The sequence below is a fragment of the Dromaius novaehollandiae genome, chromosome 15, assembly GCF_036370855.1.
Source record: "Dromaius novaehollandiae isolate bDroNov1 chromosome 15, bDroNov1.hap1, whole genome shotgun sequence".
Lineage (NCBI taxonomy): Eukaryota > Metazoa > Chordata > Aves > Casuariiformes > Dromaiidae > Dromaius > Dromaius novaehollandiae.
The window spans coordinates 21,401,402-21,428,061 of NC_088112.1; the positions used below are offsets into that span (position 1 = coordinate 21,401,402).

Sequence of the window (26,660 nt, forward strand, 5' to 3'; positions counted from 1 at the left end):
GAGCCTTGCCACAGTTTATTGGGTAACTGCAATGCAGTAGTTACTTTTACGTCCAAATGTTTTTATGGTGCCTGTGAAAAAGAGCTTTGTCCGGAGAGCTTTGTGTGCAGAGGTTTGGTATTTTAAAAACGTAGCGAATTTCTCCTGTGCCTTCCAGTTCAGCAGAGCATATGATCCCCGGTTATCTTGCTTTCATAAAAGCTCTACCAGAACAGATACATTTGTACAAAGCCTCCTCTGTCTGCTTGTTAAACACATCCTTGCACCCTTGATATTAAAAACATGACCTCTGCGTTGAAACAGGCAGGATAAATGGAAACATATTTTAATCATTCTTGCCTTTCTTGGGTAACTGCTTCATCGCTTTGGGTTTCGGGTGTCGATAGCGTGATAGGCGCTGCACCAAGGGACGAGCGGGGAAGGGTGAGATGGAGCCGATGCGGTGTTGGCACTCGGTTGTGAGCCATGACATCTGTAACTGTCTGTGCCTGGGTTTTGTTTGTTTTACCAAATGATTTACAAAATTAGGGCATGAGAGGATTTTCTTTTCTAGAATACATGATGAAGATCAGCCAGTAGTTTCACTGTGCTCTACCTTTCTCTGTGTTAATGTTCTTTATTATGGCTAGGTAGCAAAATGCCCCTTTTTTAGCTGAGAGATTGTTCCTTGGTTAGATGTCTGCTGTTCTTCAGAACAGTGTATTGTATAATGCAGCGCAGCTGCATGTGCATGTATAAAGCTGGAATTATTTTCCCAGCTTGCCATAAAATGGCACTTTTGTTAATAGTATCTCACTTTTAAATTGCAGAGCTTCCTCCCATCAGAGCACTCTTAGAAAAGGGTGTAGATATCCTACTCCTCCCCTCTGAACAATGCCGAAAGTTAGGAAATTCCCAACATCTTTCCACGTTGGCCCATCCCTTGCAAATGGTTTAGAAACTTTCCCATCCCTGTAAATACATTTCAGGTGACTCTTCTGAAGGTTGCCATAATCCTGTCAAAAATGACATATCCTTTAACTCTGATAGCAAATAGTTTAGCTTGTGCCTCACCAGTGCTTTCACCTCTAATTTTGCGTTTGCTTGTGTGGTAAGAAACAGCCATTGCCGTGCAGCCCCGCTGCGCAGCCCGGCCGGGCACGAGGCTGACACCAGCCCCGGGTTGCTGCTTCGAAGGGCAGGCGGTATTTTACTGCAAACCCCAACTTCTGGACTCATTTATTTAGTTACTCGGGAAAAATAAAGCGAGGCTGCTTTATGTGAATGCAGGCATATTTTATCTGTGGAAGGAGGGTTTTGTGGTAGGAAATTCACTTTTGACAGTGAGACTGTGAAGCTCGCCTCAGCCCTGCTCCCCGATAGCAAAACAGTGAAAACTTTCATATAATGCTTTGTCTGGTGGCTTGCAGGAGCTTTAGCAGAAATTGCTATGAAATCAGAAATAATATTTTTTTCCATAAACTCAAGAAAAGCTCTCCGGCTATTAGAAACAAGTTTGGCATTCAGCCCATGCCCAGAGCTGCTGCTGGCGGCCGCGGAGGGGGTGGGAGATGGAGCTGGGGCACGTTCCTGAGCGCGGTCTGTGCATCCAGCCTAGGCTCTTTGGTCCCCTGCATGTCCTGCCTTTCAAGCTTCCCTCCTTGCACTGCTTCACCTACATTACTCACTCTCCACTTTGATTTGAGCTCCTTAAATCAATAAGAATGACCTTCATGAGCCAGAGGGGTTAGAGAAAAGCAGCTGTGCTTAATGGAATGAGCTGGAGAATCGATCTGGTTCCTGTGGCCAGTGTCCACAGTGCAAAACTGTTATTTGCATTTAAGTGAAAACAAGGCTGTCCATCCCATACTGCCGCTGTGGATTAATAATCAGATTTCCATTTTGGGGACTCTCAAACCAGTTTGGGGAAGGGATTGCTATATTGCATGCCTGCCTTCTGTGCTGGGCTTGAATTTCAATCTTGAGGGTGTCAGGATATGCTAGTGTAGGTCTCCAAATTTAATTGCTCGTCACATTTGCATGAAAGAGGAACTGTCGCCATGAAGCCAGGAGAACTTCACCAGGAAAAAGTCCTCTGCTGGGAGAGATCAGAATCAGGTCATCAGTTTGACTGTACCCTCTGGTTCAGGAGGGAAGCCAGCCACATGAAGAAATTGTATGGCCAATTATTTTTTTAAAACAAAGGTACCTCTTTCTCTTTCCGCCAGTTCTGACCTATTACATTGTTTCCCAGCGTCCAGAGCTGTAGGTAGCCGGCTGTGCGAGGCGCTGATAAGAGAAACTGGAGGATACAGCCAGACCGTCTGTAGGCGTTCCCGTTGTTGGACAGCAGACACGGAGTCAGCTCTCCAACTGGTTTTCAGCTTTGCAGGAACCGTGTGGGCTTTTTGCTGAGTTGATCTTCCCACACGTATAGCTACTCGGGCAGATTCTCGGGTCCAGCACTGCTGAGCTGTGCCGGGGCTGGCATGAAGCTCCCGCGAAGCCGGCGTAGCCAGCCCAGGAGGGACCTGCAGCAGCGGATGGTGGCTCTTCTCTGGAACGAGCCTGGCGGTCCTTTCCCTGGTACCTTAGGGAGCATCACCAACCTTGGTGTTTTGTGGCTTTGGGGGCCTGTAGCTAGTTTTTCCATGCTACAGGTCACCCAGCCCCAGTTTCAGCCCTTTATCAGTTGCATTTGCCTTCAGGCACTGGCTGTAGCCCTGCCTGCAGCTCAGCCCTGCACTCGTCCAGAGCTGCTTTGCGGTACCTTTTGCACTGTCTGTTCTTCAGCTCCCGTGGTGGCCGGGCATGGTGTAGAGCCAGGTCTGTCGCAGCTGGAGCCTCCCCTTCCCTTGCTCCTCCCTGCCCGGAGGCAGTCACGAATTCCCTTCCGCGCCGGGGAGCTTGGGCACCGCTCGCCTGCGTCTGCCTGCAGCCGGCAGAGCGGGGGCACGGTGGAAGCAAAGCTCTGGAAAGGGTTTGGAAAGCAGCTAATGACTCCTCTTCCTTTCCTTGGGAAGGGTCAGGGCCACCTGATCCATCTTAGGCCATGTCTTAGCTCTAAAGCCTTTATAAGGAGCGGGTTGGTCTTAGCTGAATTTGTTTGGGTTTTCTTTATAGCCAGGATATCACTGGGAACAGAGCCAGGTATCCTGAGCCCCGCTTTGGTGCTGTATCAGCCATCCCCATAAAGGGTTTCCTTCGAGGCATGCTTTCCTGGAGGCTGAAGGTGTGACCTTAGCTTTTTTTTTCCCCATGCAGTCGGGCATCTGCTTCCTTATCCTTGCGGTGTTACAGTGCTAATCGTGACAGCAATGAGCTGCTGTGATTGTAGTTGTGTAGTGTCGGTCGATACTGAGTGTGTGCGTGCATGTAGGCATGTACCTGCAGGCATGCTCATCAGCATCGCTTAATACCTTATCCTGGTTCCCCAGAGAATTGGCTTTGCCCTCTCATCCATGCTACGCAGTTGAGAAACTGCTGCCAGGGACGTGTCTTTTAGCCATATATTGCAGAGCCTGGGTCAGAAATGCTTGCTGTCTTTCTGTGGATCACATCTGAGCTCAATTAGCACAGCTCGGCAAGAGGGAGGCAGATCAGGCTGCTAGCGAAGAGCTGCAGCACTCGCAGGCTTGTCCTGCTGCATGGGGGGCTGTGCAAGCGTGCTCCCAGGACGTGTGCCTCTAAGGTGACTCTGGGGCTGAGTGACACTTTCAGCTCGTGGTGTGCAAATAACCCTGCTGTCCCGGTTCCAGCAGTCTGACAGCAAATGTCTAGCTGAAGCACTTAATACTGTGTTTTTAAGAAGACAGTGGATCTGAAGTTCATCAAACAGCACGGTTTTCAGCTGAGTCAGGCTGTTAATGACATTCAGCTCTGTTTAAGGCTGATGCATGTGTGTTTATAACTGAGAGCAGAACTGGCCCCCCCTTGACTTAGAAAAATAAACATCTTGCAGCAGGCTTCACGGGGCAGCTAGGTGCCTGTTTCAGTAGGAAATGAAACTGCTGTTCTTTGTCCTTGCAGATCTTTCCCTGCAGCTGGATACGCTGCAGAAGTCGCAGTGTGCTTATCGGGGCGTTGGGAGCCCGCAGGCCGGTTCCCGAGGTGTGCCGGGCTCTCGGCGACCCACGGAGCCTGCGCGGGATGAAGGCTTCTTGGATGCGCGGGAGCTGCGGTTGCTCAAAACTTCCAAATCAGGCCATGGATTTTAGTGCTTGCATGGATGTTTTAGGAGCCAGTGTTAGCTTCTCGAATTTTGAACTGTCTGAGAGCCCATAAAATTAGATTCATTATTTTGTTTGTACTTCTGGCCTTTTAAAGGCCTGATCTAAAATGCTGTGAACTGAATGGATGGTGAATGCTTTGGATCAGAACATTGTCTTATACTCTGTAAAGCTGTGTCTAAAACCTTTGCCCTCCACAAAGCTGAGAGTCCTAATTGAACACAGCTGGAAAGACAAACAGGGCAACTGCAGGATATCCAAAAAAGAAAACCCTCCTTTAAAAAGAGAAAAACTGAGTAACTTTGGGAGTAACAGAACTGGAGGCAGCAAAATGGTGAAGCTTTTGGAAGGCAGTAAGTTGAAGTTGCATTTATTTTACCAAAGTGGATATCAGAATACAGCTGTGAGTTCCCAAAACTATTAAGAAATTATGTCTCATACAGAATATACTCTGAGTGCAAAAGGCAATAACTCTTGCAGGTCTGCAAAATACAGCTGTGAAGAGCAGGAGTAGCAATGCCTGGTACCAGCAGCGTCTGGAAGAGCGAGGGCATGGGAATCGTGCTGGCCCGGCGAGGGGCTTAGATGTGAACCCATAATTTAAGGTCTTCCCAGCATTATTCCTATTAAGCAGGCAGGCTAAATCGCATGCTCTCTTTGAAATATTTTAGAAAAATCTAAACATTTATGTTGTTTGTTACAAAAGAGGACAAACTCTCTCCCAAAGAGTGAGGGGGACAGAGATGAATTTTCAAAGCCTTTCCAAAGTTCTTGGTTGGCTGCATATTTTCCTAGTTATAGGAACATTTATATTAGCAGTGATTAGCTCGATAGAAGCATTTAATTTCTTAGTCTTATCTTATTTTGTAGATTTAATTTAAAAAGCCTGAGAAACTAAAAAAAAAAAAAAAAGTATCCCAATTCAACTATGTCAGTGGCATGACTTTAATGAGCAGGCAAAGCATACCTTATTCTTTGCCTGCAGTGTACTTTAGCTATATATAGTGAAGCCACAAAATATGTTGAGATCTTGCACATGCTGCTTTTAATGCTCTCCTGTATGTTTCCTGAAATTGGAAGCATGTCCTTTGAAGAGCATTTGATCTTCATTACTTTGCTAATTATGCTCGTTACTTTGCTGGTTGTGTCTGGGCATCATGCTGTAGCTAAATGAAACATCCTCACCTGATGGGGGGGGGGGGAATTTGTCACAAAGCAGGCGTGGGACATAGTGACTCACCAGGAATGGAGTGAGTGTGTGAAAGGAGGAGAGAAGAGCTCATCATTTCTGGCTCTTTGATCAGTTCCCAAGAATAATTTTAAACAACTTGTCATCATTAAGCATCTCTTTCTTAAGTGAAGAAGGAAATGCCATGTTCTGAGAATATTGTTTTCCTTCAATCACAGAATTTCTGTTTTGGGGAGACTGCTGGTTTATTTACTATGTGCTAAAGTATTCGGTCTGTAAAACTGCCCCTCTCAAGCAGTTGCTGTGTGCCGATGCCACCTGCTCAACAACTGAGCCAAGCTGTTTTTTTCGTTTCCCCCCCCCCCCAAAATGTTTTTTTTCCTATTAATCTGTCAGAACAAGTTACCAATTGCGATGTTGTCAGGATGGCTTCTTGTTCACTTCATGCTTTATTTTACAAATGCCTTGATTTTGATATTTTTCAGGTAACTAATGTGTTTGCACAAAAATGGTATCGGTATTTTTATTAGTGAACTCTTATACCGGGTACTAGCCTGAACTCTTATCTTTTGCTTTGTATAGATCTCAGGTGGAGCTGTGGGCACTCTAATTCTGCAAGGGGTAAATGGATATAGGGTGAAAGTGTTTTCTCTATCGGGAGAGAAGCGGCACGTGGAGAGAGCGGAAGCTCTGATTTCCTGCGCCGGTGGCTTTCTTGGGATCGGTCTCGTGCATCTTATTTCAGAAGCCTGCAGAATACACACCTGAAAGGAGCCCTACGAGCTCCTTTATATGCTATCCTCATTAGAGAAATCAGGACTGACTTTAATAACTAAATACTCTTGTAAACAAACACCTTCCATATGTGACGGACTCCTAGCTAGCATGCAGTGCTGGGAGCGTTTTGTTCTTGCGTTTGATTCTCTGTTTTGTTTGCATTAGCTACTTGAGCTAAACAAGCATCTACATGAGAAGAAAATATTTCTATTGCCACCGCAAAGCAGCTGTGCACGCTTGGAAGGCCGGTGGCTGGAGGGTCACCGGTTAGGAACGCGTCCTGCTACGCCAGCAGTTGTTGCAATAGGAAAGGTTTTCATTAAGGAAGTCAAAGAACTATTCCTGGTTCCAGTAAAGACTCAGACTCGATATATCAGTCTTATTTTGAGCAGAGCAGCCTGTTTCTTTTCCAGACTTGCTTGTGCAAATCTCGTGGACTTTTTCCCCTGTGAGGTTTATAGATGCCCTTAATGTGTCGACTGACTAGCAGTATAGGCTGCCTGTCCTGTGCTGCGTTTTCCTTCTGGAAATTGTTCCTTAGGACATAAATACCCTATCTGTAAGGCCATCTCTTACCTTTGGTTGATGAAGTGCAGGCTATGTTAGTGCAGCATTTCTAAATGCATCCCTTTTGGAGAAGTTTGTTTTAAAGATGTGCAAGGGAAGTGTCAGAAGCAGGTGCTGGAGAAGCAACGTGCAGAAGGCACATGGTTTGGATGGTAAAAGGGCTGATGCTCACCAAAGATAACTTTTTTTTTCCTGTGGCACGGTCTCCTTTAATCACCTTTCCTCTGCTCACTATTTCCTGCAGTGCAGTTGGAAGAGGGACAGGTTTAGGAGCTCTAGGAAGGTAGTTATCAGAGAAGGGTAGGAGGTCTGGCTCGGGACTCACCATCCCCTGCTGCCACATGCAAGCAGCCACGAGCCCAGCGCTCCCCGGGGCTGGGACTGACCTGCTCAGGAGGCCCCTTTCCAGTTCTTCCTTGGTCCCCCGTTTCTCTCGTTTGAGCTGGATAGCATTTGCCAGGACCTGGAGGCCTGAAACGCTGGAGCTGAGCTCCAGGACTTCCACATGCCGTGTGTCAAGGGTTTAGCCACAGTTTATAATTGATGATCTCAGAAGGCAGGCATGAGAAAATGGATTTCAATGCTTCTGTTTTGCAGACTAAAACTTCTCTTTGGTGAAACTTAGCAGGTCAGCTCTTAGAAAGATTTTGTAAAACCTCTTAACTTAAGAGAAGCTATAAAAAGTAGGAAAAAAAGCCGGTAGAGAAAAGAAAATGAGGTCCCAAAGGGGGAGTGCTTTTTGCAAACTTGGATTTGAGCTGGGAGGAAATCCATCTGGTTCTAGGTTTCTGAGGACTAATGCATGAGTGTTTGCTCTATGTAAAATGTTGCATGCGTCTCGGGAAAATTCGGAAACAGCTTTTGAGATGAGAAAAAGGAGACTGAACTCAGTCCAGGGAACAGTTTTTCCTGCAGCAGGGAAGTTTCCTAGCAGAGAAACCGAAGTGCAGTGGAACAAGGAAGACACAAAGGTAGGTGTGCTTCCAGAGGGGTAAACACTTTTTTTTTTTTTTTCCCCTTTTTGGAGGAAGCTTTTTAGGATCAAGTGGTGCATCGTTTCTCTTCCGTACCGGGGCACGTGTCCCGGGATGATGCTCGGAAAGGCCCAGCATGGCAGGGATGGTGGGAACCTCCGCTGGGGTTTCAGGTGGGCCCTTTCCTGGAGGAGCAAAGCCAGAAACGCTCCCTCGGAGCAACCATCTTCAGCAGCGACCCATCGTCAGGCCCGTAGCAAGGGGAAGCACCTCCTGAAAAGCCACTGCGCAGTCTCCTGTTCCCACGAGCAGTCTTCCCGCGGGAAGCGGGCCAGCGTTGCGCGCTAGCCGTGCGGTTCGGGGAGGGCCCCATGTGTCACTGAAACGCTCCATTTGCAGCACCGGGCTTTTATGTGTTTTGGGAAGTGTCAAAGCAATAAGTTTTAGCTTTATAGAAACATTTGCTCTTGATTTACGGATTGCCGAGTTTAATAGGAATGAACGCTCGACACTTCACAAACTGCTTGGTTTAAAGCAAATCCGCGGAGGTTATGCCCTCTAGGCCCGTTTATGGGTATTCAAAATTTCAGAAGTAGACTCCAGCCCCGTGTATACCGCAGCGGCGAAGGACGGGGTTGTCCCTCGCGTGGCAGAGGGAAGAGGACCGCGATGGAGCCCGCCGGCACCCAGAGCCCCGCGCTGCCCTGCAGAGCACTCCCGGAGCAGCTGCAGCCCGTCCCTGGGGCAAAGCAGGCCGTTTTGGTGCAAACGGAGATCCAGGGAGGGGGGGACCAACGTGGGCAGCCAGCTCTGTCTCCCGGAGGTCCCACCTTGTCCTGCTCCTGCTGTCACCCCTGTGCAGGCTGCGGTGGGAATCCGGCCCTGGCAGGAGGGGGTGCCAATTTTGCCTGAGCAAAGTGCAAGCTTGGCCCAGATACACAGATAATTAATGATAACGGCTGTTAAAAAACATATAATTATGTTTTATGTCTGAGTCTGTAACTGAAAATGGTCAGCCATCTGGCTGGTATGGACCGTTGCTTTTTTCTGAAACATTTACGATCCTCCTTTTCCTCTCTGTGGTGTGGTCAAAGTTTGTTTTTTTTTCTTTCTTCCTTTTCTCTCTCGAAATAATAATATAAATCTGGGGATTGGAAACGTGTAGCCTGGTTGTGATTTTCGTAAAGAATATAAATTGGGGAAAAGTTGAAATTACATTATTCCTGGCAGAGAAGTTCCTTTTTTGGAGATAATGTGAACTTGTGATGCTGGGGGCAATTTTTTAAAGCAAAGAGCTGGTGGTTTGACTGAGGCTGGAGTTACTCAGCTGGTGGCAGAAAAAAAATTTAGAGGCACCAGCCTGCAGTTCTTAATTGGGGAAAAAGCCCTGTTTTTGTCAATGGGAGTTTTGCCTTAGGAAGAACTTCAGGGCTGGACTTTGAAAATCTTTCTCTAGCAGGATCTGGTTTTTATTTCTCTTAGCTGTTCCTTTTTACTACACAGGGAAATGCCAGTATTTTCTCCTATGCACCAGTGATAGACATTTGTTTCCACTTAGTATTTATTGGATGGTTCCAGTCAAAAGTAAGCTTTGTATTAGAGCCCTCAACATGCACTCTGTTATTTGTTCACAGTATGGTGTTTTCTTTTTCTACTTGTTTTTTCATGAGCTTTAATCAAGTGAAAACTTGGGCATTGCTCTCAGCTGGTGTAAATCAGCATTGCTACAGGTCTGGCCTGTAACAGATTAAGCAGATTAAGCAGATTAATGCATCTTATGCAAGTATCTATTTCTCCCATCAGTACAGGCATGTTTCTGACTCATGGGAGCGGGAGCAGAGGCAGACAGCAGTTGTCCTCGGGCTTTAGGCGCTCGCTGTTGCTTGAGCAGTTGGAATTGGCCTCTTTTCCCCATGGATGTGCTGCAGTGCTTCTCCCTGCTCCCAGCTCACCAAGCTGGACACTATCAGAGCAAAAACGCTGCTCTGGCTCAGGTAGCCTGGGGAAAGGTTAGCAGTAGGTACTATTTTCTTAGTGGGTGTGCACAGGCTTGACTAACAAAGCTTTTCAAAAACATGTACGTAATGTTTTATGTAGCTAAAATAACATGAAAACTTGCACTTTAATGGCTGGTGGGTTCCTGACTTGCGCTAATATGACAAAAAGTTTCCCTTAGTTTTTCCTGCAAATATTAGTTTGCCTTGGGAATTAAGAAACCAATGAAAATAGCAAACTAATTTGTTGATCAAAATGTTTATCATGCTGTAAATGACTGGCATTTTTCAGGAGAAAACCTCCTGAAATGGACACAGATCTTTCTGCATGAGGGATAGTTCCAAATAAGTAAAAAATACCAGGACTTGCCCCTCGGTTTTGGGTCCCGTACGGTCTGTAGGCATGACTGTGGAGCTTGCTTTTGACCTTGTTTTGTGCGTGTAAATCAGGAGTGAATGCCTTGAAGTCAGAGGATTGATAACTGCTGTATGAATGATGTAACTTGAAAGTAGAAGCAGACTCCTAGCCTTTCCTTTGTGGAAATAACAAATACTGCTTTTACAGGAGAATAAATGCAGCATGCTTGGCAGTGGTGAAACGTGGAGAAACAGGCAAGCTTATTTGGTTAGCGACTAAGGAAAGCTGCACAGATTCAGCAAGAGCTGACTACAGATGAGATCTGAGTTTGTTTTCCTGGTGCATATCTCTATTCAGTGTGAAAATAAATACTAATAACACATGAGAATATTATTACCACAAACTGAACATCATAAAGCAGCCTGTCCATGTATTTAGTGCTAAGAACTGCAAACCTCACAGGTTTTTCTGCTGCTTCTCTTTTAGGATAATGGACCTGCACAGAGCAAAAAGCCAATTTCCCCTGCTGGTGGAGGGACCCCGGTGGATAACAAGCAGATGCTGAATTTGCAGTACAATAATCCGACCCGACTCTATGCAAACAACAACGCTGACCCGAGCTTGCCAGCCCAGATGAGTGGGCTCCACATTGCTGCTTCCCAAAGGTATGGCGAAAGCATTATTTGCTTGCTTGCACTGCTCACGTTCAGCAGTGCAGTTTTCGGTTTTCCACTGTGGTTGATACAAAGATGGTTTTGGAGTGACACATCTCCATCTATTTCCTACCTGCTGAGGACAGGAGAAACTTGACTTTCTAATTCATGCTGTAGTGAAGCTCCTAGTTTCAGCTCTAGAGACTCTGGGTTCATTCCTGTTGTACACTTAACTAACGCATGGGAGAAACAAAACAGAAAACTGAGGTTTTCGAGATTGCAAATTCTGAACAAAATGGCCATGTGCATATGCAGCAGTCTCAAATCTTTGTGACTATAAGCTGGTGAGGCTGGAGTGGTGTTCACTGTTGACCTCTGAGGTAGTTAAAAACACTGATTTTTCTGTATCTACATAGGGTCCTGCTATTGCTAATGGAAGTAGACAGATTAGCAGGCATCGAATCGGGCACCTCAGGCTGAGATTAATGCCAGGGAGTGTCATACATGCTAATATTCTGTTTTTTCAAAGTATGTGTTCAAAGCAGGATTGAAGGGTTTTGCCCTCCAAGAACTTAGGATCCCACTTTCACAAATGTAGGAGCAAACACATGAAATGGATTTTGGAGTTCTTTGCATGGAGAGCTAACCCCACTAAACTGGGATGTTTCTAAACGTGAGATCTGTTCAGTGCAGCTGTCCAGGAGGCAGAGAAATAAATAATGCACATAGGAAAGAAAAAGCTGTTACAGCCAGGAATGGTTTGGTTGGATGACCCTAACTTTGAGACGGGCCAGCTTGTGGACTGTGGTGCTTTCACATGTCTTACACTGATGATGATTTATGCTTTTCCAGATTAGCAAAATATTCTATGAGAAAGTAATGTCTGTATCAAATACAAAGAGCAATGATAGTTTCTTTTCAGCTCAGAAACTACGTGCTTATGTGAATTCATACTTCAGTGACTCTGTGAGCCAGATTATTCCTAATACTCCTCCAGGAAAGTTAATGAATTTGGAAAGGAGGGAACTGCAGAAAAATCACTGAGAAGAAAATTTGATGTTATTTGCATTTGTGAGCCAGAAGTAGGGAGTTTAACCTCAGCAGTATGTGAGTAAAATTGGGTCAGGACAACATTTGCTTTTGAATTTGTGCTTGATCAGGCTGGATTTGTTCAGAAAAGTGTCCTTTTTCATGAAAATCTGTGAACTGATGTATGAAAGGGCTGTAGCAAAGCAGATAGGCACTTGAGGCACACATGGCGAGTTTTGGCTGGCCCAGAAATTGCAGGAGTAGGTGTTCACCTATAGCAGCTGCTTGAGGAGCCTTCATCCCCAGGTGCTATTCCCAGCAGCAACACTTCTACCTGTCTCAAGATTTAGGAGGTGTGCAGGAGTTCCCCAATGGCTCTGACAAGTCCCCTCTTACTGCTGAGTAATTCAGCCCCGCGAGGACACGCTGGAAACGAAGTATTGCAAGCTCTCCCTTGAGCTGCTTGAGGGTTGTGCTTGCCTGATCTTGCGAGGGTAGCTTGGAGGACCCAAACTGCCTGCCAGCACACGTGTTTTCGGAACAGATGTTGGGCACAGAAGAGGTCTGGGTTGCAGATGACTTCCAGAAAACGTAGCTTTGGCATTTTTTGAAAGTGAATTTTGTTTGGTTTTTTAGCAGGCATGAACAGAATGCTGGTGGAGAACATGAGTCAGATGATGGCTAAAATGTGTTAAGCTGCCTGATGGGGTTAAGGGCTCTTGCTAGTTTTATTCTTTTTTATAAAGACGTTGACGTGCTTGAAACTTTACAAGGAAAAAAAGGAGTCCTTTCCCCACCAAATTGTATTATGCTTTTAGGCCTCAACAAAGCACATGAGTACTTAGATTCATCCTACTCAGCAGGACACTTAAACATGTACCTGAACTATTTTTAAATTCAAAACATGCCTTTGATTATTTGATGTGTTGGATGAACTGTTGAATAGGAGCTTCAATTACTATTTGTCATTCTTTGTATCCCAAATCATGCTAGGTTCTAACAATAAACAGCTTGATGCTGAAGGTCAGAGCATATGCGAGGGGGAAATGTTGAGAATGTTTGCTTATCCCATTCTCATTGCTGTATGATCCAGTGATCCAGTGTTTTTGTTGTCATTTAACAACAAATGCTTTCTCTTTGACAAATGGAGCTTTGAATTCAGAGTCACCTACAGAGAGGCTGACTTAGAAAGATGCATTTGTTGAGGATAGCGTCATTCCCTGTCATGCCTGTGCCTGGCAGCAAAACACCCTCCCCAAATGCCAGATACTGTAACAACAGTAAGAGGGGTGGGTGGATTTCGTAGCCCTACAAAATTAATTAAATGCATTGTTTTCCCCATTTTTCATTAAATTTCATGTGTGGTAGAGCAATTTACAATGCTTGTAAGCAGCTGCCCTCTTTCCTTAAGGCATCTGGTAACTAGTCAAACCCTAGCTGTGTTGCTCAATAGAAGAACAAACAGGGAACAAGTTTATCTTTCCTAGTTTTAATGACTGTTTTCCCAGAACAGGCTTCCCTTGAGGCAGAAAAACACAAGGGGAGAGAAAGGTGTTTAATTGAATCTGTGTGAATGGATTAAATCTAAGGAGGGGGGTACATCCCTGATTAGCTGATAACTGACACTTATATCTGACTAGAGTGTTGCTTTGTTTTTAAATAGCATCGACCCCTTAAAGTCTCTTCCAAGAAACAGAAATGGTATTGATGTGGAGTCAGATGTCTACAAGATGCTTCAGGATTATGAAAAGCCGGTTTCGGAGCCGAAGCAGTCTGGATCGTTCCGATATTTGCAGGGCATGTTGGAAGCTGGAGAGAATGGTAAGCAAGCTTACCAGCGGTTATGCACATAACATTTCCCAGGGAGTCCCCTAAACCTCTGCATGTCTTCTGATCCTCTAAATCTGCAGTGATATGCAAAACATGCCCACCACTAAAGGGAAATCTGTTCAAGTAGGCTTCCTTTTTTTGCATAGGCCTGCTATTTTTGAAGGTGCAAAGAAGGTTATACAAAGCTGCTGTAGGCAGGGGAAGCAGCTTTATAAATCTGTGCTTTAACCAGGGTCCCAGGAAGGAATTCCTGGGTGGATAGGATGAATCAGTGGTGACCCTGAGTTTCCCCGTCCAGCCCCAGTAGCCTACAGGGTCGTTGCTTGAAGTCTTCCAGTTGCTGCTGTACTCCGCACTTGTCTCATTGCTGTGATTCTCCTAGTCCCTGTGATAGTCCTGACATTGCTGGAATATTCACGCCCTTCGTAACCCGTATCACATTTATCCATGTAATACCCCGTGAGGAAGGAAAGTGCTGTTGGATCTGTTCTATAGAGAAGGAACCAGAGCACAGAGAAATGTGATGCTCCCAAATGGCTCTGAGGAGCCTGGCTTGGGGACCGTGGTTCCTGTCTGTCTTCATTCTCCCTAGCCATCCCCAAACGTTAGTACTATCGGTTCCCACACCAGCAGTGGAAGAAACACAACAAGGAGCATCTCTGTGTCTCCTGCTTCATGCTGTGTAGCGGGGAAAACCTGCACCCAGCACAGAAGTTACAAGGGATGCAAAGTGGTCAGTGCTGAGTGATGGATTCCTGCCTGCCTGGGAATAGCAGTGTCCCTGGTTCTGGCCAGGGGTTTTCCCAAGCTGGCTTTGTTTTGCATTTTCCAGCCCTGCCTGAGTGACTGCTGTTTCCCTTCCCTTGCAGGTGTTCTCAGTGGAGAGCCCTTCTGTCTGAGCTGCCTCAGCCCCCTTAGTGCTGTTAGCCTCCAGCCTTTGCAGTGCTTGGGAGGGTCCTGCAAACCGGCAGCAGGGAACAAAGCAAGAGGAGGGGGTTGCAACCAGGGGAAGGGGCACTGCATGGCTTCTGACCAGTTAGGGTTTAACCTTCATTCAGTCCCTCCATGCCCCAGTTCATGGGCTCAACACGCACTAATTGCTGTTACTGGTTTGGTTTCATTCTCGCTCATTCCCTTGCTGAGGCCCAGAAGCTTGCGATGCCCTTAAAGGATCCTTGCAAGAGCCGATGGGACGCTCTTGCAAAGTGACCAGCTGTCCTGCTCTCTGTCATCTTATAGCCACCACTTTTGTGCTGAGACATGGACCAGCTCAACGTGGGAAGGTCCAAACGCACCCACGACAGGGAGCACTCGGAAGGCAGGTTTCGAATCGGGGTGTTTTCACCCTGTGCAGACGCTCAGGCCAGCCTCTGTGTGCTTAACGAATTTAGCGGCTGACTTGGGCATCACGAGAAAGCTGTTTAGGTTTGCAAATAGCTTCTGCATGACAACTGTTTTCCTGAAATGGATTGTTTAAATGTAACGGTTTGTAAATGATTGTGTAGGCCGCTGATAGAGGATCGTATGCCTGTTTAAATAAATGGTATTTGCATAAGGATATAGATGGTCCTCAGCAACGTAGGAATAGAAATCAAGAGCTCTTGGCTCACTTCTCAGCTCTGTCACAACTTTGTCTGTTACATAGACTTGGCTCCTACCCAAGTTATATGTATTAAAAAATAAGGTCCCAAAACTATAAATTTCAGCTTCTTTTTATTTGCCTTTCAACCTTAAGTCCGTTAAGGGCTCCAAGTTCAAACTTTCAGGCTTTTCTTTACAATCATTAGGGCTAGAATCTTCTTTTTGTTTCCTTCTGGGATTTTCATATTATAATCATGTGAATCCACAAACTTAGATTTTATGGGAAAATGTGAACTACTGCGAATCCCATTAAGAAACTGCAAGGTTAGCAAGCCAGGCTGCTGTACTTCAGTTTCTATGTGTATAAAATGGCAGTGAATGATATATTTTGACCAGAAGGCTATTGCTTCTTGCTTCACCAGAAACAAGATTGCAACCAACTTCCATGCATCAAAAGTTTCTGTCAATTTCAGTATTTTCAGTGCTGTCATGGTATTGAGGCATGTCAGCAAAGCATGAAGTGGGATCGGCCTTGGAAGTCCTGGCTGTAAATGCTATAGTCCATCTAGGCTGGCGGGAAAGGTGATGCTAATTACAGGCTCCAGCTGTACATTGAAGTCCATTACAATGCGCAAGCACCAGCATGCTTTTCAGCAAGGTATGTGCTACACCCCCAGGTTTCCATATTAGGAAGAAGAAAATGGGGAGCGACTGCGTTAATCCTAGTTGTTAATGCTGCTCCCCCCCTTGCTCCGTTCTGTGACAAGGAACTGGAATAAAACTGAAGCTTTACTGGGTGTTTTAAAAGTTTGTTTGTTTTAACAAGGATGGTTTTAGCAGAATTATTTGAAGTTTTGTCCCCTTCAGCTCTTAAATGGAGCTGTTCTAGAGGATCAGCTTGGGTGGGGTTGTCCGAAAGGCTCCCCTTTGCTTGGGAGCGTGTGGCAGAGGATGCTCTCCGCGGCTGGTCGCGGGGTGCGATGCGGAGGGCTGCGCTTTGGAAGGTCGGGAGGACAACAAGTATGTGTGCTGGAAGTCAGTCAAGGACAGATAGCGTCCGAAAACATTCTGTGGGATGCCAGGACAGTCCTTGCACGCCGGGGCTGTCCCAGCCAGGCTGGCACATCTGGTCACCTCTGGCTGCTTTTCAGCGCCAGCCTATTGGTGATGCGGCAACACGTGTTCAATCAGTGCCTGGAGTTAAGAAAGCGATGACAGATACCAACCAAAGTGTCAGCAAGCTGGAGAACTCAGATCTTGCTTCTCTGCCAGCAACATCTCTTATTTTCTCTCTCGCTTCAGCTCCTTTTCGTGTTCTAATGGTTTTCACAGCGGGCAGGGGAAGGCAGAGCTGCCTCTGCCCGAGCCAGAGCCGTGGTGGTTATAACGCTATCAGGGTTGATTTCATAAAGGGTTAGAAATTAAATATGCCTAAGTGAAAAACACACCTGTGGGCATAAAACTCTGTAATGTTTCAGCAATGTTTGAAACATTGGGACTGTTTCTGTGAGGTTGTTTTAAAATATCTACCCTGACCCTTTTTGCTTAGACTTACCCATGTAACAAGGACACGTGTTTTGGCCCGAGACAGCTGTGCGTTGTCCTTTTAGAGTTGGGATCGCCTTTCTTGATGAACTAGATATTTCAGACAAAGAGCTGTTTTATATGGAAAATATTTCTGCTAGAAGCCACGTTTTCTTCAGAATTATCGGCCCCATGCTGTGTCTGTAATAAGAAATGTTTCCTGCTGAGGATCTGACAGGATTTGTAAAGAAACGTCACAGTTGTCTCGGTAGGTGCCCTTCGAGCATGAAGGATGAGCGCTTTGACCACAAAGCGTGGACAAGACTGTTTAGTTAAAGTATCTAGCTGCCTTGCTGCGCACCGTAAATTAGGATGACATTATGTGCGGGTAAAGGAAAGGATCTGTCGTTTAGGAAGATGGGAAGCAGTGCACTCCGAAGGTCTCGTTTTGCTGAAAAATGTCTCCTAGCTAATGCCAGATTATCCAAGCACTCTGTTTGAGAGACAGCGACAGCCTAGCTGTTAAATATTGGCAAATGAGCGTATGTCGAATTCAAGCACACTGTATCTCACTGCTGAGAGAGGCCAAGAGCTCGAGTTGTTTGAGCTTGTTCTCAGCAAGGCAATGGAAGGACTCAACATGCAAGTCTTGCCCGGCCAGCCAAGGGCATGGAAGAGCCGAGAGCCAAGCAGTCCCTGCCCGTTCCTTGGTCCATCGCTCTCACACGTGTCAAGTCCCTCTGGTGTGTTGAAATAGTATCTTATATCTTGAGAAAGTGGGGTTTGGTGGGAAATTAGTCCTTCTGGTGTTACATGCATGGCTAAAGGCATTGGCAGTGTTGCTCTGTGGATCAGGGTCGTGGCTAATGATGGGGCCACCTGCACGAGGACAGAAGTCCCAAAGCTTGACCACTGGGGTTTTAGGCCTCTCTGCTCACTCTTGAATGCTGTGTTTCAATAGCTACAGCTTCCTCAAAGCAGAGAATTCTGAAAAAAGCGAAACTGCAGACTTTTTGCAAGTGCTGTGGGAGCTGGACCTGCTCAGTCCTCCGAAGCTGGGCGCTAGGCAGGTTGGCCAGGCGGGAGGGCTGGGTGTTTTCCATCCCCCGTGATCTTGAGTCCTGAACAAGAAGGGAAGGAAGCCCTGCTGAGTAAGACTGTTCCAGTATACCGTGCAAACCTGCACAAGTACAGTAAACAGCCAGCAGTAATGAGACACTGATTTAAAATAATAAGAATTCACATTAAAAAATGCAGACAGTTTACTGAATCCATGATAGGCGCTTCACAGCAAAATCAAAGTGGAAGTTTCCAAAAACTGTGCAGTATGCACTGAGCCCTTATTCAGAAATTACGTATGCTGTGGAGGCCTTTAAGTGTCACAGTTGTTGACAACATGTACATTTGTATTGTGTCCAAAGCGTGAGTGTATATGATATCTGTACGGAAGAGAACCTGTAAAGCTTTTCCATAATACAGTTCACATGCACAAAATCTTCATTGCTGCTTTTCCTGTGGTTGGACCTTTGTGAAAGGAAACTTGGTGCCCCAGAAAACCTGATCTTCTTACATATTGTTTTATTTTAGTTTCTTAAAAGTTTTCCTGTCCCTTGACAGATGGAATGAAGTCAATAAGCCTTCTAAGAAGAAAAATGCATTTAATTATATTATTGTTTGTTTTAATTTGCCTAATTCTCCAAAAGACTTTAATCTTTTTCTGCTTCGCTGGGGGTAGATCTAGCAAGTACTGCTAAAATGTTAGAATGATAGAAACTTCTCCTTCTGGAAATTCTGTGATTTTTTTTTTTTTTTGCTAGCTTGCTCTTTATATTTCTTTCTTAGTTTTGTTTATAGTACTGCAGCCAAATCCTTCTCATCTCTAAAATAAGACCATTTCGCCTTTTAACAGTGTGTATTGAGTTGGTGCTGTCATAGCACATGGATAGGTTAGCCACTGGCGTCACTAAGGGCTGCTGCCACCACGCAGGCTTCGCGAGGTGCCCAGCAGTCATCCGCAAACCCCAGGGCTACGTGACTTGCGAGGGCTCACTCTTTGCTCTTGAATTTCTTTGCAAGCGTGTTGCAAGGGGAAGACTGTCATGACAGGCAGAGCATGTGCTCCCCCAGGAAGAAACAAGTCATATGATGCCTTTAAAAAAATAAATTAATAAAAAGGAGAGGGAGAGGAGGGCAAGTTTTCAATGCATGTCTGTTTAAAACTCTTGGCAGGTGAAAAACTCGACAGGCTGAGCAACCCCCGAAACATCAAGCCTCCGGTATCAAAACTTGGTGGTGCCATGTCTGGATTGCAGATGCTCCCTGAGTGCACGCGATGCGGAAACGGGATTGTGTAAGTGCCCGAGTCGCTCCCGAGCCCAAGTTTGGTCACACCGTGCAGAGCGCAGCAGTTACTAGGACACAGGGATTTAGCTGGGTTGTCTTTCTGCCAGAAATACATGTGAGAATTTATAGCAGAATCCCTGAATCTCTTTTTACTAACCATATATAAACCTGGAATTAGGAATAAAGTTTGATAGCCCCTTTTAAGGGAATTTTGCAACAATACATGGATGATTCATAGAATTTCTGTCGGCTTATCATAATAACTAGTACCAAAGACACTAACAGTTTTTTGCTGCCTTATTGAGAAAGAAGCACTTCTGAAGGTAAAGTGGTGAAGAGGGTAAGAAGGTAAAGAGGTCTACAGTTATTTTTTTGGTTGTTTTGTTTTGCTGAAAACTTACTCTCTGATGGATGGATGTTGGGACTAATGCTCAGAGAATATAGGCCTTTTTCTTCACCATTTCGTAAGTTACATTCTGTTCCTTTTGGTTGAAAGTCCTGTTTTGTTTCTTGTTTTGTTCTTGCTGCTGTTCTGAGCTGAAGATTTTTATTTCAGCAGCTGTTAGAGCAAACAGTGCCGACACGGTCTCACGTAGGCAGTGCCTCAAGCTGTGTCAGTAGCGTTTAGGAGTTGTTGGCCTCCGACTGCCAGATCTGAGCTCAGCGTAGATGTCAGGCTTAGCTTTGTGTCAGGCCTTGGAGCTGTGTTCCAGGGCTGTGATGACCCTGATAGGGCTTGTCCTTCACAAGCTCTGCTTCTGGAAGGCGCTGAGTCCTCCCTTGTAGGACTGAGCATCCCAGCTCCCACTGACGTTTTGCAATGTCCGCCGATCCCCGCTGGGCGCTTAGTACCGCACAGCACGTGGAGGAGATGCCATCTCACACTGTGCCTGTGTTGCTGGACTTCCAAACCAAACCCCTCTCTCCTCAAAATCCTGCAAGTTCCTCTCTCCTGGGCAAGCGGGAACGGGCAGTTGCAGTGGGACATCAGCTGTAGGTAGGCTGATGTGATAGGAACTGCAGATCGCATCTTCAAATGCTCCTACGTGCCGTGTTTTTAACTTGCTCTGTTTTACACGAGGGCAGCAGAAAGAAATATCTTTGCTTGCCGTGTCGGCATCCTCAGCTCCGTGTCTGACCAGTGCTCCCACCGTCTCTCGACAGGGGCACGATCGTCAAAGCCCGGGACAAGCTGTACCACCCCGAGTGCTTCATGTGCGACGACTGCGGCCTCAACCTGAAGCAGAGAGGGTATTTCTTCATCGAGGAGCAGCTGTACTGCGAGACGCACGCGAAGGAAAGAGTTAAGCCTCCCGAAGGATATGACGTCGTAGCTGTTTATCCAAATGCTAAAGTTGAACTTGTCTAAATACCTACTCTATTCTTGGAGAGGTCACGAGGCGGCTTGCCCACCCACACGCAGGCCGCTGGTTTTAAAATATGGCTGTAATCAGCTCCGATTACTAAAGCCCGAGTAAAATGCCTTTTCATAGATAAAACCGTTTACACTTAGGATCTCAAGGGGACGGTGTTGAAAGCATACGAACAGGTTTTTCTCTTCTTTTTGACACTCTGCTTTTTGGGTTGCTGTGTCAGGTTATTAGTCTCTGCCATAACCTTATTCAAGATCTGTGTAAATATTGATTAATTTTCTACTTTGTTTCATATAAAACCAGTATTCCTTCCCCCCCTTCATTTTAAAATGTAAGGAAGATGTTTTAAAAGCTCAAAGAAAATAAGGCACTTTAACAAAAGGAACTGACTTCTATACCATTACTTTAACTTCATACCTTCCAGTAACGCCTTGCTCTGTGGCTTCTGTAGTGATTAAAAATTAACCCCATGGGGAATCTTAGTCCCTGCAACGCAGTGTTGTGGATGGGGGCTCCTAGGCTAAATCAGGTTTAGACCTGAACGGAGGCAACTGTGGCGAGCAAAAGCGGTCTTTGAAAAAGCAATTGCAAGGAAATTCTCTGGTTGAGTGACGCTGCAGTTTGAGGCTAATGCTGTCTGAGCTGAGTTCACCAAAAGCGCTCCACACTGTGCATGCAACAAGGTTTTTTTTCCTGCTTTTTTTCCCCTCTCCTAATTCAGTTGTTCTCCCTAGCAGTATGTGTAAAGGACACCAGAACAGTGTGGAGCCTGCACTGCTTTTCACCTCCTGAATTTCTGACCCCTTTGTTCCCTTCCAGCAAGGGTGGCTTTGCTGTGTTCATTGACTGCCACCCAGCTTTTGTTGAAATTCAGTCATTTAATTCTAGATTTCCCAGACTGGGGGTAGCCCTGCCATGTGGGACTGACATTGCAGCTGTGGAGGTGGTAATAAAATCCACCTCAGCACTTAGAAGGTGATTTTTGACCTGGTGAATCCATCCGTAAGGCTCTGAGTCCAGAACTGGTGGATCCAGATTTGTACCTGTGTCCCAAAGTGGAGCTGTTGCAAGGTTTGTTGTACGTTTTATTTGATGGGGAAGAGTGTGTGGATCTTGGGATGTTGTTCTTCTGTGGAGATATGTTTTTCATTTTAGTGTTTGGAGGAGAGAGATGTATATGTATGTATATCTTATGAATTGTAGGCAGCCAACTACTAGATGTAAAGCGCCTGGCACTGGGCTGCTCTCTGCCTTCCCTACAGCTGCATGCGACGGTTTTCTGCCTGATCACCGCAGATGCTAACAGAGGCCACGGCCTGGGCAGCACTAGGACCCTTTCAAAACATCTTTATTAACAGTGCTTTATAAATAAGGAACCTAGACACTGTTTTCTGTTAGAGAAGCAATTTCTGTGTTACTGTTTGCCCTATCTAAAGCATCAACAGGATATTGCTGTGGCAAAACCTCCGGTTAGTGCCCTGATGAATATCTGACCCTGGTGAAATACGTGGCATTTGAAATAATAAAATTAGGCATGTTCCACGGACGCCTGGTGCACTGACGCTCCTGCTCCCTCCGAGATCTGCAAGGCTGATCCGCCCTGTGCTCAGGACAAAGGAATTGCAGAAATAGCTTAAAAACAAAAAGGAGAAAAATCACCTTCTCTTTGTGTCGGAAAGCCAAAAGTTTAACTGCATGTCGCCATGGTTACTGTGTCATGTTTATAGCTCTGGTCTTTGCCTCGCAGTTAAGGGAAGAAAGCAAGACCTCACACTTGGCATTCCTGTAAACTCCTAGTTAAGAGCAAACAGCAAGGATCATTTCATCCTGCTCAGGGGAGAAAACAGGCTTTGATCACCTCCGAGAGAAGCCTGCACGGGGCCTGACTCCGCAGGGCACTTGGTTGCTGCAAAACCTAAGCAAGCTCCAAACCCAAGTACTGCTGATCAGAGCTGCTTCTGTTTTGCAGCAACAGCCTCCTTCCAACTCCTCACCTGAGTAAGGGCAGGAGTGTCGTGAAGAACCACCGTGTCCGTGGCAAGCAAAGCCACCAGAGCTGGGGCAGCTGGTCCCCTGCTCTCGCCTGTGCTGGCTGTCCGTGCAAGGGGTCCGAGATGTGCAGTACGGGAGGAGGGTCAGGAGATTTATCCAAGCTGGTGCTGGGCATGGACAGTTTCTGCACCACCGAGGGAGTAAGGATTTAGGATGTTGCAGGACCACACTTGCACCACGTGCTGTGGAGCCTTGCAGGGCTTTAAGCAGTTCCTTCTGCCACCAAACTTTGATATTTTGACCCTTTTCTATTAGCTGCATGGAGTCAGGGTCTGGCAGCCACAGGCAGGAGTCTGCTTCTTCTCTCGAGCATAGCTGCTGACGGCCACCAAGGAGCGGCTGACCCGGGAATGTGAAACGGGGTCACGGTACAGTGACAGCAAGAAAGTAGTAGAAGGAAAAGCCGTACACAACTGCAGGTTTTCCAGGCCTCAAAGGTCGTAAGAGCCAGGTTCAAAACCAGTCCTGGGAAACCCTGTGCTCAGCAGCCTTGCAGCACGTTCACGGGGAGGTTGAGCAGAGGGCTGCTGCTCCCGCGCGCGTGCAGCCCAGTGTTTCTTTGCAGCTGGACCGGTGCTGGCTGTGTATGTTCCTGCTAGCAACAGAACAGCCACTTCCAACTTTCTGCCATGAGGATTTTAATAATTAAAGTACAAGAAACACATGGAAAACTTTATCACACCACCGAGCCTGGTTTTCCTTGTATTTGCATAGCTTTGCTCCGTAGATTAGACCATCTGAATGGAAATACTTTGGACAACTGTAAGTGATTAGGAGACTAACCATAATCAGGTATGAAGTGGTGTTGCCCCCCTGTTTGCAGGCCTCTGCTTGGAGCTTGTTAATCTGCAGCTGTCATAAACATTTGTTCTGACTGTATTAATCTCACATGTTACTGGGCCAAGCTTAATTGGTTGTAATATGTTTTGTGAAGTCACCTCTTTCCTCATCCCATTCTGAGGCTGTAGACCAGCAGTGGGTATTCTTGGTAAGTTCTCCCCATCGTTAATGGCCCCTTCTGCAGGTTCACCGTAAATATCGCTTATAGTTCGTTTCTGCTGCCTTTATGACTTTGCTTGCGAGTTCCTGCTCACTTTCTTGTGTGAGCAGGACTATGGCAGAGCTGTTACAAGTGTCTTGTGTAGAGTCACCCTTGGTGAAGCACCTAGTGTCTCTCTGCCTCGGTTTCGCTGCCTCTTAGATCAAGGTAAAACTTTGAGGGTGTTGTGGGACTGAGTTTATCCACAGCTGTGAAGTGCCTTCACATGCACCAATGAAAAAAATTTTGTACCATTTTGCATCTAGTACTGAAACCTAAGACTAAAAATCTTTTTCCTGCATTGGAAGATGTTCTTCCAGGAAGCCAAAATATAATCAGATGCTGAAGGTTGTATCTGCCCTTTTGATACGCTTGGCTCCAAGCAGATGCATCACAGCCTTCTGCTTCCCACAGATGTGTTTTAGCCATTAAGTCAAACATCTTCTGACTACGGCTCATTTTTTCTCCATGCTCAAATACAAGTGTGGCAAGAAGGAGTGTTGATGCCTGAGGTGAGGGTGATCTGATGTTACCTGGAAATATGCAGGAAGCCTTACTACCTTGACCCAAACCCAAGGTTTCTGAACAGGATTGAATTCTTGAATTCCAGCTCAGCTAAGCAAGAGAAAATTCACTACAGGAGTGGCCTGTCAGGATTTTCTCCATTTACCATTGAGAGAACTACGTATTTGCCATGTTAGGCCATATTTCATTCTTTGGTAGCTTTTGTCTTCTGTTCAGCCCCGGCTGGGAGGCCGTTTCTCACGCCGCAGGTGTCCTGTGTGCACGAGACGTGTTGCAACACCAGCACCAGGAACCTTAGAAAGTCATGAAGTGTTGCATTGCTGCCGAGGTTTGCACGTATAAATCAAGCAGGCTGCTCCCTTAGGGCTCCCCAGGGGCCCAGTTCAGCTGTTGGATAAATAACCACGCTGGGGAGAGCCGGCCTGGGGGATTCAAGCACACCTTTCTTTTAATTTGAAAATACGTTCCCACAAATCACATTTTCCGCACGGTTGTCTCCTGATACTCTTTCTTATGAGTAATCAACTCATTTGATCCCCTGAGGAGCTTAAAATGGAGCCGCCTTGTGCAATAATATCCCTGGTAAATTGATTTCTGGATTTATTCCCTGTCATTTACTTTATTTGCCTGGTAACACGTGACCGAACCAGAGTGCTGCTCTGCCTGACAAGAGTGAGCCTTACCCACGTCACCCGTTATCTCTGCTCTTTAACGCTGTAAAACAGGGGGAGGATGCAGCCTGCATGAAATACAAAATAAAGTTGCATTGGCGGTTCTGTGTCTCACGTGAATCAGCTTGGCCTCTGCTCCCTCCCTCGCTAGGGTTTGTCTTGCCGAAGCCTGCGCGCGCGGAAGGTCCCTCCGCGTCCGGACACGGAGGCAGCGCCTGGGTGAAGGCTGGCGGTGCTGCTCCCCGCGTGCCCCTCGCTTTCCTTGGGTCGCGCAGCTCTCCTCCCTCTGCAGCAGTGGTGTTCCTGAGGCAGGGGGTGGACAGTCCTGCTGCTCTGTTCTTAAAACAGGTTAGGGTTTTCTTTGAGTTTATCAGCACGTTTTTTCTAATTCTTCATGCAAAGATAATCTTACCAAGCCTTCTCTGTTTCAAGAAAGCAACCGCATGTTCTTTGCATCCTTTGCAGTGTCTCTAGCCTGTATAACACATTGCCAACTTGCCCTACGCTTCTGCTCGCTTTCTTGGAGATGAGGAACGAGGTTATCCCGGGTGGTTTTGTGGAGTCTGCTCCTTCCTACGTGAGCCAGATCCGTCTCCTGTTCGAGGACACGGTGGGAATTAGGAAATGTGCAGCCGCTGCTCCTGCTCTTAGTGATTGTCACCTTCTCTCTGCTCTTTATCGCAGGGCTACAAAAGGACAAAAACATTTAAAAGGGGAGAGAAATAACCAAAGTTGTTAGAGCTCTGAAGACGCTGTAGGGAGGCTGGCTCACCTGGGCAGGCTTCAAGTACGTTTTGGGATTTAGCAGCTAGTGGAAGACCAGGGCAAATTGTCCCAGCTATTTTGGTCGTGTCAGCAGCCCTCCCCGGCCATCAGCAATGTCCCCTCACCCCGCGCCTGAGCTCACTCGGGGCCACAGGGCTGTTTCGGTCCTGGCCGAGGGACGGGGCGAGGGTGGACGTGCACCGCGCAGCAGGACCCACCTAGCAGTTGGCTGCCGGAAAAGCGGGTCCTGCTCCTCGCCTCCGGCTCCGAGGCAGCGCGGGAGCCGGGTGGGTGAACCGCGTCTCCGGGAGGCCAAAGGAGCACCGGGAAGAGGGGCCTGGGCGCTTTCCGGGGCGGCAAAAAGGAGCGACCTCGGTTCCCCGCGCGCTTCCCTTCCCTCCCCTCCGGAGCAGCCCTGGCTCCCCGGGGACGGGGCCAGGCCGGCACACGGGAGGCAGCAAGACGGCTCCGCGCTGCAGCACGCGCTTCCGCTGGCTGCACCATCACGCGGGCGCCGGACCGAGCGCTGGGGCGGGAGGCGGCCGAAGAGCCTCGGGGGGGGCGGGGGGGCTGATGCACCAGCTTCTGCTGCCCCCGCTGCCTCCTCCCGTCACCGGAGCTGGTGGAAAGATGCCGAGTGCACAGAGCTGCTGCAATAACCTCGTGTCGGCTTTGAGCTTCTGCGGGACCCAGCGCGACCGTCGCTCCCGGGTGCAAGCGCTGCAGCCTGGCCCGGGCACCGGGGCGGAGGTCTGTCCCAGACGGGGTGGCAGGGGGATTCGCCCCACTGCCGGTGCTGCCCCCGTTCTTGCATTCCTGCAATATAATGGTGAAAGGGAAAAAAACGGCTTGTTTAAAGAGGTGGAGTAGGCGGCCGGCCGACTAAACCATAGGTGCCGTAAACCATAGGAGTTGCTCCCGCACGTGCCAGCTGCTGCCCCGCTCGTGCACGGGGCTTTTTTAGCATCTTTTTGTGCTTCTCTCCCAACGTGAGCTTGCTGAAGGTGGTGCTTCTGTCCTGCTTTCCAGCGTTATCTAGTCCCGCAGGGGGTCAGAAAGCGCGGCCCCTCCAGACGCTGCGGCTCCAACCTCAGCTTTGAGCATCCATGGGGATTTTCCCCCTTCGGGGGTGGCCGGGCCCCCGCGTCGGCCCCTGCTCCGCCAGCATCGCGGCACACCAAGGCCGAGCCGCTGCTCCGCCGTCGCCA

At 47.2% G+C, this 26,660-nt stretch overlaps 1 protein-coding gene across 1 annotated transcript in view; it reads left to right on the forward strand.

Annotated features, from left to right (window-relative positions):
* PDLIM4 (PDZ and LIM domain 4) overlaps positions 1-24,807 on the forward strand; it is a 63,393-nt gene extending 38,586 nt beyond the window's left edge. The window contains exons 4-7 of the mRNA XM_026118244.2: positions 10,554-10,732; positions 13,413-13,570; positions 18,914-19,034; positions 20,192-24,807. Of these exons, the coding sequence (XP_025974029.2) occupies positions 10,554-10,732; positions 13,413-13,570; positions 18,914-19,034; positions 20,192-20,396 (663 nt within the window). The 3' untranslated portion in view covers positions 20,397-24,807. The remainder of the gene's footprint in view (positions 1-10,553; positions 10,733-13,412; positions 13,571-18,913; positions 19,035-20,191) is intronic.
* Positions 24,808-26,660: the final 1,853 nt, after the last annotated feature.